The sequence below is a fragment of the Nycticebus coucang genome, chromosome 2 (assembly GCF_027406575.1).
Source record: "Nycticebus coucang isolate mNycCou1 chromosome 2, mNycCou1.pri, whole genome shotgun sequence".
In the NCBI taxonomy this organism is placed as follows: domain Eukaryota; kingdom Metazoa; phylum Chordata; class Mammalia; order Primates; family Lorisidae; genus Nycticebus; species Nycticebus coucang.
Window position 1 is genome coordinate 112,246,447 of NC_069781.1, and position 17,267 is coordinate 112,263,713.

The window sequence follows — 17,267 nt, forward strand, 5'->3', positions numbered from 1 at the left end:
GTGTGTGAGAAGAGGAGAAAGGGTTGTTGTGTTGCCTCTTCCCCTTACAGAAATCAGATGCAAGTGGGTGGGGTCAGGAAGCAAAGAAGTTCCCACTCCACTCTCCACCTGCCCTCCTCTTGGCTGCACCATTTTCTCCTTTGTGAAAGGCCAGGAGGCCCCCAGTGGCTGGGAGGTGCTCTCGGAAGTGCCACAGCGCCAGACCTCCACTGGCTTCACCAGCAATTTGGCCCCAGCCTCTGACTGGATTCACCCTTTGCCTTTGATGCTGTGCTATAGGACTTTGTAAAGAGGTCTCCTGATAGAATCCGCAAGGATAGGTCACTTCTTCCAAAAGCCAACAGGTAATGATAGTCAATTCAAAAAACAATGGGGTAAGAGAAAATTCCCAAGTTTTCTTTTCACTGATTTTATTTATATTAGGTAATTTTCACTCAGAATATTTATCAATTCGTTTTCAAGTTGAGATGTATGTATATGTGTCTGTTCATATGTACAGAATACTTAGAAACTTTATTTGGTATAACGTCACATTTTTGGTATATAGAAATAATTTTACTAATGCAGCACAGTAGACATACAATCATTATTATTCCTAGAGTGTGCAATATATAAATTATTCACATTAAAAAATTAAGAACAAAAAGCCTCATATGCAGGAAATATTTAAAAACGTATACCTAATTCTGAATCCATTTCTGACAATATACACTACTAGCTTTATATAAATCTGAATGATTATGACATTTACACATTTGAATGAAGTACATATGGGTCCATTCCAGATGCTTAATACATTATATGAATAATTCATTCTTCACTTTGGTCATTGAAATTCCATGTGCTGAGGCATATAGTGTATCTGAAAGATACTTCCATAAGTACATTTATTACACCGGCATTTCAAGAATTTCTGCTCCTTCTATTCTCCTTTATAGCGAGGGGGCCTTTTCTCTTTAAAAGCAAGAAGACCTTCAAGCCTGTCTTTTGTTGGAATGGTCTAAGAAACAAAATATTACATATGTCAAAAATTAAGAAACAATTATAAAAGTTTATCATGTGTCATCCAAGAAAACTACTTAGAAGCATTTCCTTTTTTTTTTTTTTTTTTTTTTTGAGACACAGTCTCACTGTGCTGCCCAGCTAGAGTGCCATGGCATTAGCTACCTAGCTCACAGCACCCTCACACTCCTGTGTTCAAGTGATCCTCTTGCCTCAGCATCCCCAGCAGCTGGGACTATAGGAACCACCACAACGCTTGGCTAATTGTTCTATTTTTAGTAGAGTCAGGGTCTCACTCACGCTCTCTTCAGATTGATCTTGAACTCCTGAGCTCCAGGGATCCTCCCACCTCAGCCTCTCAGAGTGCTAGGATTACAGGCATGAGCCACCGCACTGGACAAGAAATATTCTAATACTTTAAAATCTACTAATCACTTAAACAATTCTTCTAATTGTATAACCAAATTGATCATTTTATTCCAAATGTTTTTTTAATTTCAAATGTATTTAAAAAAATTAAGCCTATTTTTAAGAGTAATTTAGGTTTATTAAAAAATGGAGCAGAAAGCAGAATTCCCATATGCTCCCTCAAACTTGGCCCAGTGTCCCTGTGATGAACATCTTACATTAGTGTGACACGTCTGTTACACATGATGAACCAGTACTGAGACCTTCACGCAAATCCACAGTTTCAGTAGTGCTCACTTTCGTGTTGTATGTTCTACGGGTTTTGACAAATAGGGAATGTCATGCCTCCACCATTACAGCATCAGATAGATGGTTTCACTGCCCTAAACATCCCTCGCGTGCCACCTACTCATCCCTGACACCACCAAAACAGACACAGCTTTGTCTTTCCACTTCACTGACAGTGAAGTGAAATCATATCACATGTGGCCTTTTTAGATTGAATTCTTTCACTAAATGATAGGCATTAAAGGTTCCTTCACACTTTTTGTGGCTTGACAGGGCTCTATGCTTTTACCACTAAATAATATTCCACTATATTTCTATACACAATAGATATACACCTACTGACGGACATCTCGGTTGCTTCCACGTTTTGGAAATTATGAATAAAGTTTGGTGTTCAGGTTTCTGTGTGGAAATAAGTTTTCAACTCATTTGGGTAGATACCATGTCCACACCACGAAAGATAAGATAAGCCTAGAGAGACAGCCACAGCACAAATGCTACCAGTGCAGATTCTAAGAGTTTTCTAAGCAATGTAGACAAGGCCCTTTTGTCTATGGAATAGAATCAGTCATAAGAGCTGGTAACAGTCAAATAGCAGAAACAACAAATAAACCCATTTGTATGTCTTGGGATGGGCACAAGGATAATTACACTCAGTGATACAGAATTCATTTGAATTATGCAGAATGTAAACACAATTTGTAAAGTGCATCCCCACTGCATTTGTGATTATATTACATACCTGAGCATAACAAGCTTCTTCTATGGCTAACCCTGTCACTAAATCGACCTGAGGATAAAAACATAATTCATTTCAATAGAAATTGCGTTTTAAAATATGAACTATTTAATATCAATTTAAATTCAATCGTTCTATCCCCAAAGCACAGAATCCTTTGATATAAGTAGGTCACTAGATCGACTAGCATGAGAGACTTGGAACCAGGCTTCCTTGATTCAAATCCTGATTCCTCCACTTCCGAGCTCTGTAACCTTGGGAAAGTTACTTAACCTCTTTGTGCTTCAGAGAGGCGTGTCTGAACAAAGGGTTAATTAATTACAATGTTCACCAAATGGGGTACTGTGAGTAGCAAATAAATTAATCTGGGTGCAGCATTTATAAAACATGTAAACATATAAAAAGCGTAGTACTTAGTAAGGGCTATAAGGTGTCTGCAATTAGTATTATTGCTATTATTTAACTAAGCCAACCAAATACATTTGGAAATTTATAAAACTGCATTTATTGCTAATAAATTCATTCTCTTTTTACAGCTGTGAAGCCCAGGAAGCTATAGTAGCTCCTAGGTCTGCAAGAAAAGAGGTATTTTTCTTCAAACTATGCATAATTTAACCAAAATGTAACAGCTGTAATTAAAAAGTTCAAAGTACATGGGTGCCTGCACCATTCCCTCCTTGCCCCCGGGTCTCACTCCTTTGGCGTCCTCTCCCAGGGCAACCTGGGACACTCTGCAGTTCACCAGCTTACACGTGTCTCCCTGCAGAAAGCACAGTGAGATGCCAAAGATGGAGAGCCAGACTCAGCTCTGCGCTAGGAGTTCTCCTCGGAATGTTATGTACAATATGACACTGATGCTAAGAATATGTCCTTTTTTTGTTGTTTTCTGTCAACTACCAGACAATAAATCTGTCTACTAACTCAATGGGAAAAATAATGAACACGTCATAAGCTGTAGGGCATGAACAAAATTACTGAGTTCTATGATTTCGACACTAAGTCACCAATAACCATAAGAAGAATGAATGAAGCAGCTGAAAGAAAGCTCAGCTGCATTCAGTAATGACAGCCTTCAAACAGTGGTATTTTAGAACAGTGGTTCTCAACTTTCCTAATGCCGCAGCCCTTTAATACAGTTCCTATGGGCTGAGAACCGCTGTTTTAGAACGTTAAGAAACAATATAGACATCTAAACACGGTCATTTAAATTGAATCTCTCCATTCCCAAAACAAATCTAAGCATTAAGGAACTTACCTCCATCCCTTGATTAATTGCTAATTTTGCCACTCTCATTGCAACAGGTCCCTAAAATTCAAATTAAAGAAACACTGACTTTACTTATATGCAAATTCGTTTGTAAGTCTCAGTAAGATTCAGATATTCCTATTGCTGGATCTGTGGGTACAGCCAACAATAGCTGTGAGACACTGATGGTAACAGCTGTATGGCATCGACAAGTGACTGGGATGCCACAGCGTTCTGTTACACTGCAAAGTGGTTCCTCCAGGCGCGACAGGCAAGTCACGTTTACATTCTGGCTTCCTACTCTCCAACAACCCTCCCTGGAAGGTTAAGTAGGGGAAAGAAAAGGAGGCAGCCTTTGGATCAATGCCACACGAATTAGGGCTCACTGAAAAAGCTAAGGCTGCTGCTTCAGGTCAAGGTGGGGTCCAGACATCATCCATTTCAGACACGGGCTCTCCAGCTTTTCTCCCTCACCATCACTAACTAAACACAGTGACAGTGGATTAATAAAAATGTGTCCTCTAGGCAGTGCTCCCACATCACAAATACGGTAGAACCTCTGTAAGTTGACCACCCGAAGGACTGTAACAACCTGGTCGGCATATGGAGGTGGTCACCGTCAGGAACTAGGCCTGCTGTACTGACGTGTACATGTGGTACATGTCCTGTCTATGAACATTATTTTAATGTAAGGAGGCGGTTGGTGCAGGGAGGTGGTCAGCTGGGGAGGTGCTGCTGTGTAAAGTCTATATAAGTCCTTCAGGATGTGGGAGGGTCAGAGGGAAGAACTGGATATCCTCTGGGAGAAGGAAAATGACTTGTATCTTGTGGAAGCCAAACTCTTACCAAGGTACCCTACAGAAAACCACAATCCCCGGGATGGAATTTAGTTACTTGGTGTTTTAAATTCCTGATGAATGTGAATTCAATGGCTTATTTCAAATTGAATGGTCTTTGAATGAAATACAAGGTAGGCTCTAAAGAGCAGGCTCAGCAAAGGACTCTAATAAGTGAATGGAGAAATAAATGAATGTATGGAAAATGCCACTTTTTCCTATCTAGGGCTTTCAATGATCAGAATCTAACCTATCTTAATTCTCTTCCTAAGTGACGTGCTCAATCTTTTTCAGATGCCAAAATTTTCCAAGACTATAATCTCAATTGTAAGTCTTCCAAAGTAATTTGCATGAGGGTGACACATACTAGTATCTTTATTTATTATTTTTTTTAATAAACATCAATCTGTTTTTACAACAGTGTGCTCTTCTCTGGGAGAATCTATTCTGTTTTTATCACCAGCTGATGAAGACGAGGTGCTTGTCCAGCTCCTGGAGGCTCACAAATCCCCAGACCCTGTTAAACTGCGGGTGTGGAGTCGGTGAGTCTGGGACGGACCTGAGATTCCGCATGTCTAACAAGCTCCCAGGAAGTGCCCAGACACCACACTTTGCAAAGCAAAATTTAGATTACCATGGGGAAAAAAAAAAAACAGAAACATTTTATATGTTAGTAGAGATAACACTTGATGCAATTAGTTTTCCCTTTAAAACATAACACCAATGCCTCGTCTTTTTTTTTTTTTTTTTTTTTTTTTTTTTAAGAGATAGAGTCTCACTTTATCACCCTCGGTAGAGTGCCGTGGCCTCACACAGCTCACAGCAACCTCCAGCTCTTGGGCTTAGGCGATTCTCTTGCCTCAGCCTCCTGAGTAGCTGGGACTTACAGGTATCCACCACAAGGCCCAGCTATTTTTTTGTTGCAGTTTGGCAGAGGCGGGCTTTGAACCCGCCACCCCCATTATATGGGGCCGGCACCCTACCCACTGAGCCATGGGTGCCGCCCGCCTCGTCTTCTTTATAAGCCTTTTTTCTCAGAGAAATTGAAGAAATATATCATACCCCCCCCAAACCCCCCCGCAAAATACTAAATTTACAGAAGCTTTCTGATTATCTGGAAGAGTAATCATTCAGTAACAAAGCAACAAATGTAAAAATGAAAATTATTCCACTCGAACTTCATTTGATAACTCCTGCATACATTACAGTACCATATTTTCTGAAGTCATTCAGTATCTCTTTATGTATTTGTGTGACCTGGAGAAAAATTAATTTTAACAATTAATGTTCTTCTCAGGAGTGTCCTTCAGAGGAAAGGTGAAGAAAGCATGTGCAGAGATGGAGATGATGGTGCTGACCACCTGATGGAACGGGAAAGGTGTAAACGATGGCGCCCAGGAGGCCAGGTTTATTGAAAGGGGAATGTGACCTGCCTGGACAGTGCAAAGGTGGCATCTGTGCCAGGGGGTTAGTTAGAGAACCCTTTTATATGGGGTTTTGAGGGGTGGGCACATTCCACAGCTTCCCTGGCAGGTTAGGCTCTTTTGGGAGAACTTCTGGGGGGTGGACAAAGATCCTTTGTGTGTTTGTCTAGGGAGGACAGGAAGAGGAGTGGAAGGGGAAAGGGTTTGTGTGTGGCTGCGTTAGGCCCCCACCAGAATGCAGTTCCATGTTACATCAGTAGTGGAGGCCGCAGAGGAGAGGACAGTGCCACACGTTCTCAGTGGACCGCGATGGCAACCATTGCCTAGAAGATTACAGGAGGGAGATATATGTATATCTATATATTTATCTGAGAGACAGATTTCACGACCTTTCCAAAGGGATCCATGGCCCCCAAACAACTGATGAGTGCTGTTTGAGTAAAGTGACCCTGAGTTAGAGAGAACATTATTTTGACTCTAGAAATGGTTAGGGGGTTATAAAACGTTAAATTCTATTAGGGATAAAGAGATATTACTAATTGCTTACATGGCAAAAGCCTCTCCCTCTTAAGTTAAAGTCCTTTAATCTGCGATTTCAGACCAAAGGGACACATGAAAAATGTATCTGAGTGGCAGAACAAAGAGTCCCTTGAAACAGTACTGTCAATGCACTGTCACTAATATTACTCATGACTGCAGTCACACTTGAATAAACGTGTCATGTGTTTTGGATTTTCAAAGTGTATTTGTAAAGTACAAAGGAGTTTTCAAAAAAAGCCTACCACACATGCACACACACACAAAGACAAACAACTCCTGCTTTATAAGGAGGTCATCTCAAATGAAGTCATCTCAATGAAAGCCCACTTTGGCACAACAGACTGTGGTCTCCTTTATTATAAGAAAAGTGTGTATTTCAATGTGTTTTGACTCGGGGGCGGCCCAGTGTGACAGCCGCCCATCTCTCTTCCTCTCTATGGCCATGACTTAGGTTAGGGCACTCAGTTGGTGAACAGATTAAAACAACTTGTTAGAAGGTTGTGCCACACATGAAACACTGTTCAGGTGATACATTATCAAAGTGTGGACACAGCACGTCCCTCCTAGTACTTCCAAATCTTAATTTCCTGCAGGATCTTATGTTTATCTGGTGTATTTCTAGTTTCACAGGCCCCATGCATCCCTTCACTTGAAAGCAAGCAAAGATCCTCTCAGGTAGTCCAGACAACTGTTATTTTAGTCAATGTGTCACAAAGTAATTTAAAATGAGAAAAAAGGAACTCTAATTAGAAATACCTGAGGTAAAAACTCTCTGGCCAGGTCCAGAGCCTTTCTGTAGGCAGCATCCCCCTCCTGGTTCTGTTCCAGAACGTGGCTGATCAAGCCCACTGCTTTGGCTTCTTGGCCATCGAGGACTCGTGCAGAGAAGATGAGCTCCTTGGCAAGGGACATTCCAATGGCACGTGGCAATCGCTGCGTGCCCCCTGAGGGGTGGAGGAGAGAGAAAAGGCAGGCAATGATTAGAAACCTTCTACTCGTTTGAAGATGCTCTCTCACACACAGACATGTTCTCTTCCTAGCTGCTGGGGGAAGTCCACTCAGTGCAGTCGGAAGCCATGCATTTGGTTTTGATTTTGCCACTTACTACTCTGGGGGCTTTGGGAGTTGATCAACTTTTCAACTCTCAGGGATGCAGTGGTATAATAGCACGTTTTGGGTAAACTTAGAACAGAATAGTTGTATTTTGCTGAAGACCACCTAACTAGTTATATCCACCTGTCCATTCACTAGTGTCTTCTAATGAAGAGGCCGGGATCTCATTATATAAAAGGTAAAGAGTCCAGCCTCAATTTCTCCCAATAAGAATATATATGAAAACAGATGCAATGTTAGAAGGATTTGCCTAAATCTTACCCTTAAATAATGCCTGCTGGACTCCCTCGTGGCCACAAGTGCCCTGGAGAGTCCAGCAGGTGTTGTTTAAGGATAAGACAGGAGGACTGCCAAGTTTCAGAGGAGAAAATGCAAACTGATGGTGCGCTGTCCATACAAGCTCACTGGGATTCAGTTGGCTCACAAGGTTTAAACTTGTTCTTTCTGTATTAGTTAGCAACATTTAAAAGTAGATGGGTGGGGTGGTGCCCGTAACTCAGTGAGCAGAGCGCTGGCCACATACACCGAGGCTGGTGGGTCTGAACCTTGCTTAGGCCGGCTAAAACAACGACAACTGAAACAAACAAACAAAAAATAGCCGGGCATTGTGGCAGGCACCTGTAGTCCCAGCTACTTGGGAGGCTGAGACAAGAGAATCTCTTAAGCCCAAGAGTTTGAGGTTGCTATGAGCTGTGACACCACAGCACTCCGAGGCCAACAGCTTGAGACTCTGTCTCAAAAAAATAAAAAAATAAAACATAAATAAAATAAAAATAAAAGTAGATAGGTGATATTATCCAAACACCAATTTCCACCTAAAATTTAACTACCACTGTGACGTTCAGCCCAAATGCTCTAGCCTGCCACTCTGTTTACTGCAATAGCACAGACTGTAAAGCTCTGCTTTCCAAGGAAATCAATTTTTGTTCACATCTCTATGAAAAATAATACAAAAATAAAGACCACAAACATCAAGAAAGCGTATTTCCCTTCAGTAATGGACTACATTCCTACGTATTTAACAAAGCATGCCAGAGTTGGAAGACTGGAGTTTAAGATGCTATTATGAAGCAAACCACATTCAGACCCATGAATGGTATTTAGAAAATATGAGAAACCAAAAAAAAAAAAAAAAAAAACCTCACTGAATTGTAAAAGGACTTCTATTTTTCAATACATTGTTTTCAAAAATAAATAAAATGGGTGATGCTTCTGAAAATGCAGTTAAGTAACTAAACTGCCCAAGTAGTTAGAAATGCCAAGTTTGTAAGAGTGTATACTACTTGATACAGCAGAAAAAGTATCTGAAAAGAATGGAGCGTTTTGACAAATTTAAATGTAATCGTAAACAGTGAAGCTGCTCAGTGTAGTAAAGATAGGTCTGTCAAATTACAGGAGAAGCTATGTGGAAAACATAAGTTATTTGTGGTATTTCCAATGACTGTTAATTAGAACATAAATATAACCCAGATAACTTTACTTACTCATGGAGCTAACGAGAATTTTGACATGAGAGATTGAAGAACTTTATGAGTATAGTATTTATAACAAGCACGTTTAGAAAATGGTTCTTTTTTTCCATTCTGTGAAAAGTTTAATGTAGATTGCTCAAAATAATACATGTAATTCACATTGTTAATTTCATACTCATTCAACTGAAACGTTTTGCAAGTCCATGAAGCTCTTGTTCCTTGATCACCTCACTCCATTACACCATAATTCTCCAGGAATGAGGATTTTGCAAAAACTTAAAGTATCTGTCAGTAGGTGGTAACCAACATTATGAAACAGATCTACCCCTTGAAGCTGAATACCATTTAATTGGCTGATTTTGCTCCATGAACTGGATGTACAAGGAAAGACTGCTGGAGGGCTGGGTGTGAGCCTGAGGCAGGGGGCTGAAGACAGTTCTGATCCTTGAAAACTACGCATCACAGGACCCAGGGAAAATTCCTTAACCTGGCTCATCAATTAGCACTGCAGCAAGTACTTGGCATTCTGTGGTGACATCACAAGCCATCTACTCAAGCACCTCACATAATGGAAACTGCACAGTATTTGTCTTGTTTATGACTATCTAGTCTTACGTATAATGTCTTCACATTCACCCCCATTGTAGCATGAGTCAGAAACGCATGGCTTTTTAAAGCTGAGTAACATTCCACTGTACAATACAGACCACATTTTGCTTACCCATTCATCCATCCATGGACACTTGGGTTGGTTCCACCTCTGGGCTATTATGAATAATGCTGCTGTGAACATGGATGTACAAATAACTCTTCAAGACCAAGCTTTCAAGTTTTTTTGGTATATATACCATAAGTACACTGTGGGATCACACAATAATTCTAGATGTTTAAGAAATCACCATAGTGTTTTCCACAGTGGCTAAACCATTCTACATTCACACCAACGGAGAACAAGGGCTCCTATCTCTCCGCATCCTCACCAACATTTATTTTCTGGTTTTCTTTTTTCCTTTTTCAGATAGTAGCCACCTCAATGGCCATAAATTGGTATCTCATAGTTACTCCGATGCCGAACATCTTTTTCCCTGATGACCAGTGACAATGAGCAACTTTCCATGTGTTTATTGATTATCCATATATCTTCTTTGGAAAATGTCTATTTAAAATTCTTTGTCATTTTTTGTGCTGTCTGAGTTTTGTTTGTTGGTATTATTCTTAATATATTCTGGACACTAATCCCTTAGCAGATATATGATTTGAAAACATTATCTTCCACTCCATGGGCTGCCTTTTCACTATCTTGATACTTTCTGATGCACAAAAGTTTTTAATTTTGACGAAGTCCAAATTACCTATTCTTTTTCTCTTGTTGCTTGTGTTTCTGGTGTCATGTCCAAGAAAACATCTCCAAATCCAATGTCATGTATTTCCATATATTTTCTTCTAAGAGTTTTATAGTTTTGGCTCTTACATTAAGAGCCATTCTGTGTTAATTTTTATATAAGGTATAAAGTATTCTCAATACTATTTGCTGAAAGGGACATTAAACAGTTACACAACTACATGATTTCCCTCATTTATTCCTACTGAAATTTTACCTTCAGAAAACTTGTTTGGTAATAAACTATCTCAGTTTACAGAAATCATAGACTGATGGCCTGAAGTACACAGTGTATTTTTATATTTGTGGAACTCAAGGTAACCTTCCTCTACTACCCCTACTCATACAAAATTTGTAATTTCGAAAGTTGTAAAAATGATAACAATCGGTTCAGTTTGCCCTTGTCAATTAATAATAACAAGCAAAGAGCTTTGCAAATGAAGTTACAATACAAAATCACACACACACACACAAATGAATATGATTGGTATAGAATCTCAGATTTTTACAAATATGTCTGGAATAGTCACCCTAAATAGCAAACATTCTTACATTAACATTGTCCTCCACTTTGGAAGTATGCATGCTTATAAACATCTATTTCCTATTATTAAATTAAATAAAACTCAACAGTCCTGCTGAGTAGAGGAGTCAAGGTTCAGTGCAGCACTACACCCCAATCCGAAAGAAAAGATGCACCACTGAAACCGTGGTGTGGACAAAAAGAGATCAGACTGTAAGCTCCAAATGGAAAGAGGAGTACCACAGAACATTTATTTCTTAATTCTGAGTATCAAACTCCAACGTTGACTTAGAGCAGGTAAAATGAAGATAGTGTTTCATGTTTGTCAGCTGGTTTCTGTACCAGGCTTGCTTCCCTAGATCCCATACCCTGATAGGTCCCCGTTGGCATTTGAGTTCAGGATTCCTAAAGTGCCATTTCTGGAAACAGTCTTGGTGACTGATGAAATTAAATAGCAAAATTAAAAATAGGGTTGTCTTCAATGGAATTAAAGTTCTTCTAGGCTGACAGCAGCCCTATGTATCCAAGAGCACAGAGGTCTGTAAAACCCTGTCCAAACTCACTCCACTGTCCATCCCATAGCTTTCAAGTCAGAGCCTGGCTCCTGGTCAGGCCTGCTCTGAGGCTCCTGGGGCTGTAGCCACATTTGCAGGGATCATGACATTTGCAGGGATCACGAGATCAGCAAGTAACACTTCCAGGACATTCCTGCGGGCACTCAAGGAGAAATGGGGACCAGAGCCAAGGACTTTCAGGATAGCTCACAAGGCTTCTGCTAAAAACTAAGAACCTTGTGGTGACCACGGTTAATAACAATGTACCATGTATTTCAAAATTGTTAAAAGAATAGGTTTAATAACCAGAATCCACAGAGGACTCAAACGTATAAGCAAGAAAAGAACAAGTGATCCCATCGCAGGTTGGGCAAGGGACTTGAAGAGAAACTTCTCTGAAGAAGACAGGCGCACAGCCTACAGACATGAAAAAATGCTCATCATCCTTAATCATCAGAGAAATGCAAATCAAAACTACTTTGACATATCATCTAACTCTAGTAAGATTAGCCCATATCACAAAATCCCAAGACCAGAGATGTTGGCGTGGATGTGGAGAAAAGGGAACACTTCTACACTGCTGGTGGGAATGCAAATTAATACATTCATTTTGAAAAGATTTTTGGAGAACATTTAGAGACCTAAAAATAGATCTGCCATTCAATCCTATAATTCCTCTACTAGGCATATACCCAAAAAACCAAAAATCACATCATAACAAAGATATTTGTACCAGAATGTTTACTGCAGCCCAATTCATAATTGCTAAGTCATGGAAAAAGCCCAAGTGCCCATTGATCCACGAATGGATTAATAAATTGTGGTATATGTACACCATGGAATATTATGCAGCCTTAAAGAAAGATGGAGACTTTACCTCTTTCATGTTTACATGGATGGAACTGGAACATATTCTTCTTAGTAAAATATCTCAAGAATGGAAGAAAAAGTATCCAATGTACTCAGCCCTACATGAATCAAATTTATGGCTTTCATATGAAAGCTATAACCCAGTTATAACCTAAGAATGGGGGAAGGGGAAAAGGGAGAGGAGGGAGGTGGTGGGTGTTTGGTGGGATTACACCTGCGGTGCATCTTACAAGGGTACATGTGAAACTTAGTAAATGTAGAATATAAATGTCTTAACACAATAACTAAGAAAATGCCAGGAAGGCTATGTTAACCAGTGTGATGAAAATGTGTCAAACGGTCTATAAAACCAGTGTATGGTGCCCCATGATCGCATTAATGTACACAGCTATGATTTAATAATAAAAAAAAAGAATAGATTTTTGATGTTCTCATCACACACACACACATAAAAACTATGTTGGTGAGGTGATACATTAACTAGCTTGACTGAATATTTTTACAATGTATATACATAGAGAAAACATCATATTCTACCCTGGAAATATACAATTATTATTTGTCGTTTAAAAATAAACTTAGGCCATGTAGCGGTTCTATAATCTTAGCACTCTGGAAGGTCTGAGGCAGCTGGACCCCATGAGCCCAGGGTTTCAAGGCTGCAGTGAGCTAAAATCGCACCACTGCACTCCAGCCTAGGTGACAGAGCAAGACCCTGTCTCTGAAAAAAAGAAAACAAAAATAAATTAAAAAACAAACTTAAACAATTACTTCAAACTTTCCTAGGGATGGTTTATAGCAACTATCTTTGAGTCACCTCATGACTTACCAAAGGCATTTTGTGCTATTACATAAACCTGCATGGGGTATGTCTAGATTAGTGAGCAGAAACAGAGTTCCAAAGCCACATTACTTTCACATGAGGCAACGAAGCACCTGGCTACTGACCTTTTCCTTTCTAATGTGTGAGTGCTTAGAAAACACCAGTGACTACTAAGGCTTTTTTTTAGCTTGGTTCTGTCAACTTGGAGACTCTGCTTCAGTGGGCGGAGGTGGCACCTAAGACTGCACTGGGATCTACTGACCCACTGCTCTAAAGCAGGAGATGGGTGATGATTCTTCTTAAATGAAGCCACAGAATTCACACTGCCATTTGGGTAATTGCAGTCAATACCTCCAATGCATATACTCGTTATTCAAGACCATTTTGGAATTCCTCCTTTAGAAACAATTTCAGAGATGGCAACACACTTGCTCATTCATTCAAGTATGTACTGAAGCGTCACTATGGAGGGGCCCTGCTCTCAACTGTCAACAAAACAAAGCCCCTATCCCCTGGAGCTTAACACTGTCATAGGGAAGCCCATAATAAGTAAACAAATACCTACTGTCAGAGAGTGAGAGAGACACTGGGCAAGGGGTGGGCACAGTCCAGACAGGACGGTCAGGGCCAGGGCCAGATTCTGAGCAGGTCACACTGGAGCAGGGGCCAGGAGGAAGTGAGGAACCCCATTAGTTGGGGAATGGGGAGCACATGGCACACAGGTCCATGGGGAGAAGCACAGCACAGTGAAGCCAGCATGGCTGAGGCACAGGACAATGCCAGATCCTGTGGGTCTGCTGGACTGAGAAGAAGCTGGGGTTACTCTAAGGCAGTGGTTCTCAACCTTCCTAATGCTGCGACCCTTTAATACAGTTCCTCATATTGAGGTGACCCCCAACCACAAAATCATTTTCATTGCTACTTCATAACTGTAATGAATCGTAATATAAATATCTGATATGCAGGATGTATTTAGGCAACCCCTGTGAAAGGGTCGTTCGACCCCCAAAGAGGTCGCAACCCACAGGTTGAGAACCACTGCCCTAAGGGGATGGAGAAACATTGCTGTGACAGTGTCATTCTCTAATGATAATGTGGGTTTGTCAACCTTAGTAACAGAAAGGGAGAAGCTCTCTGAAAGAGTATTTGGCAGCAAGGCACTCCAGTGGGGACATGCGTGCCATGACACATCACACGCATTCAGAGGTAAAGGAAGGCAAAGGGTTTTAGAGGAAAAATGAAGGGGATTACATAACTGTTTTGAAATAATTACCCTTGGCTACAAAGATCAATAACAAGGGTGACGCGAGCCTGAGGTGAGACAGGCAGCTGCTGGGCAGATGTCCTTGCAGCAGTGTTTTTGTGTAAGATTGCAATGGCCTTTGTGCAAGGTTGTGGCTTTTGTAGTCTTTTGTGATTTTTTTTTTAGCATATAAGCATGAAAACCCTGTCCTGGCTCTATTTGGCAGGGATTTTTAAAGTTTTTTTTTTTTTTAAAAACACTAGTGACTACATTTTGCTTCTGACATCTTTCATGGACTTGAGGAACAGTTGTGGTCCCTGGGAGCCAAAAGGATGAAAGGGGGCAGGCAGATGTCCATACTACTTATGGTAGGGTTCCAACAAGCTCAAAGAGAAACTTCAAAAACACTCTGAAGATGCTCTGAATGTTTGTCATGTTTTGGCTGCTCAATATCCACTGTCATGTTTTGGCTGCGCAATATCCACTTAAGTGGGGCCCAAGTCTTGCTTTCGGACACACCTTCCCTCCACCTTACATAACCCAGACAACAGAGGATCCATGCAACTGAGCCTCAGGAGGGACCTTCCTCCTCTCTGCCCAGCCTGGCTGGGCAGGCACCTCCACCAGGCCTGGCTTATTAGGTGCTATTTCCCAGGATGGAGAGGCTTAAGGGGCAACCTTGTAGCATGGAGACTTGCCCAGGTCACAGGCAGCTTGGGGTCCGCAATGCACAGACCTACCACAGGAAGACTGTCTAAAGCCGGGCTTTGGGCTCCAGTTTGTGCTCTAAGCCTTGTTCTCTATCCAGCTATTGACTCCAGAAGCTTCACAATAAATTTAGCCAGAGTCAACGTGCTTGCTCTCCAAAAACACAAATGGTACAATAACATAGCTGTTTTCTCTCTCTCTTAAAAATGGTCAGATAAAGCTGAGTCAGGGATTATCTGTTTTACTGTCTGCAAATACAATTTCTTTGTTCAATTATTAATTGGTTGAGTGGGCTCATACATGACAGACACTGTCCTAGGTGCTGAACACATAGTGGTGAACAAGACAAACCCACCTCTGCCCCCACGCCCAGCCCCCAGCTGATCTTACAGAACTTACTATGCTACAGAGGGGAGCAGAGAACAAAGGCAGTAAGCAAGCACATGGACACAAGAGAAGGGAGATTGCGAGAAGTGTTATGAAGGTAATTTCCAGCAAAGGAAAAGGTTCCGAAGCAGTACACTCACTTAGCTTGGACGGTCAGGGAAGGCCTGCTGGATAAAGGTGAGGCCAGTGACTGAACAACAACCAGGCACACCAAGAGCAAGCAGGAGATGAGTGATGAGCCCAGGGTGTGAAGGCCTGGTGGTAAGGCTGAGTTTGGCAGATTCTAGAAGCAGGAGGCCCCTGTGGCTCACAGGAAGAGATGTGAGGGAGTGGTAGGACACGAGGTTGGATGGGCAAGGTCAAAGTTACATTTTACTCTATATAAGGTGATGCAAAAACACTGGAGGCTGTTGAGCAGTTAATGACATAATTTGACTTCAATTTTAAAAAGACCCTTTTTAAGCTTGTTAGAATACAGGCTATAGGGGCACTCTAGGAGGCTTTGGCTATGGTCCAAGTGCAATAATAATGGTGGGTTGGGCTGAAATAGGCCAAGGTAGAGAGAGATGTGGACGAACTCGGGATAGGTGTTATCTGAAATTGCTAGTCAAATGGATGTGGAGGGGAAAGAAAATCCCTCTGATAGCTGGATTTTTGGCTTGAGTGTGTGTGTGTTCCGTGTTGCTGACAATGACAAGACTGGAGGAGGAGGTGTGCTCTGGCTGTAGTAACTGTCTTTTACACACGTAGTGGAGTGGTCATGCTGAGACTGGAAGGTCAGCATCACAGAGATGACATTTAAAGCCAGGGGCCTGGGAAAAATCAGTTAGGGGGACTGTTTAGACAGAAGAGTCAGCAAGCCCTTGAGAAGTGCTCCCAGAGGCAGGAGAAATGCAGAGGGCACGGCCACGCAGCTAAACCCAGCCTCGTGTTATGGGTTACCCTGCCCACCACCACTCGCCCCACCCTTTCTCCAGTGAAGTTTAAGTCCACAGGGGTCTTCCAGGGAAGATTTTCTTCACTGAAATAAAGACATCCAGGAATCAGCAGGTCTTCCTCTGGGATGCTGTCATTTCTCCATGTGACGTCTGGAGCTACGATGCCACTTTCTAACCAGAATGGAAGCCAGCAAGGGCAAAGTTTCCACTCAAGATGGCGCAGCAGAAAGACGTCACCACACTGCTGAATTTACCAGACCCAAAGACGCCTTACCCTGTGACTTCTTGTGATATTATTATAGGATATCTTGTTAATGAAGTCCCCTAAAATAGGATTTCCTATTATTTGTGCCTGAGAATGTTTGGAAAGAGAGCTGAACACATTTTGGGAAGTGGAAAAGCAAACATACTAGAGTTTTGTAGTGTCACTGGGTAAAATTAATCACACATTTGAGATAATGTGGTCAGGAAGGAGATGAGTTAGTACGGTTATCTATTTGTTTCAAGCAGACAGAATAGGCAGATAAGCTGGAACTTAGCCAGGCAAGAACAAGAAGAGAATGGAGAGCTAGTAAGAGCAATAGTTGACATCTACTGGGCAGACAGTATGTGATAATACTACACAAATGTAGTACTTTAATCTTTACAATTAATCCTTATAATTCTCCCGTAAGGCTGGTGGCAAGGTTGTTAGGGTAATTTGCAAGGAAGTGATTATCACAAAGGACCATGAAATCTAAACTGGATGAGGGGGACAGAAAGGACAAAGATG

The 17,267-nt window shown here is 41.3% G+C and overlaps 1 protein-coding gene across 3 annotated transcripts in view; it reads right to left on the minus strand.

Moving 5' to 3' along the window:
- Window positions 1-385: 385 nt before the first annotated feature.
- Window positions 386-17,267, minus strand: part of AUH (AU RNA binding methylglutaconyl-CoA hydratase) — a 195,622-nt gene continuing 178,740 nt past the window's right edge. Inside the window, exons 7-10 of one of the 3 annotated variants that reach the window (XM_053579025.1) lie at window positions 7,240-7,427; window positions 3,693-3,743; window positions 2,441-2,488; window positions 386-1,000 (exon numbers count right to left, since the gene is read on the minus strand). In XM_053579025.1, the coding sequence (XP_053435000.1) occupies window positions 923-1,000; window positions 2,441-2,488; window positions 3,693-3,743; window positions 7,240-7,427 (365 nt within the window). In that variant the 3' untranslated portion in view covers window positions 386-922. The other 2 variants (XR_008377495.1, XM_053579028.1) reach the window with 2 other exon arrangements.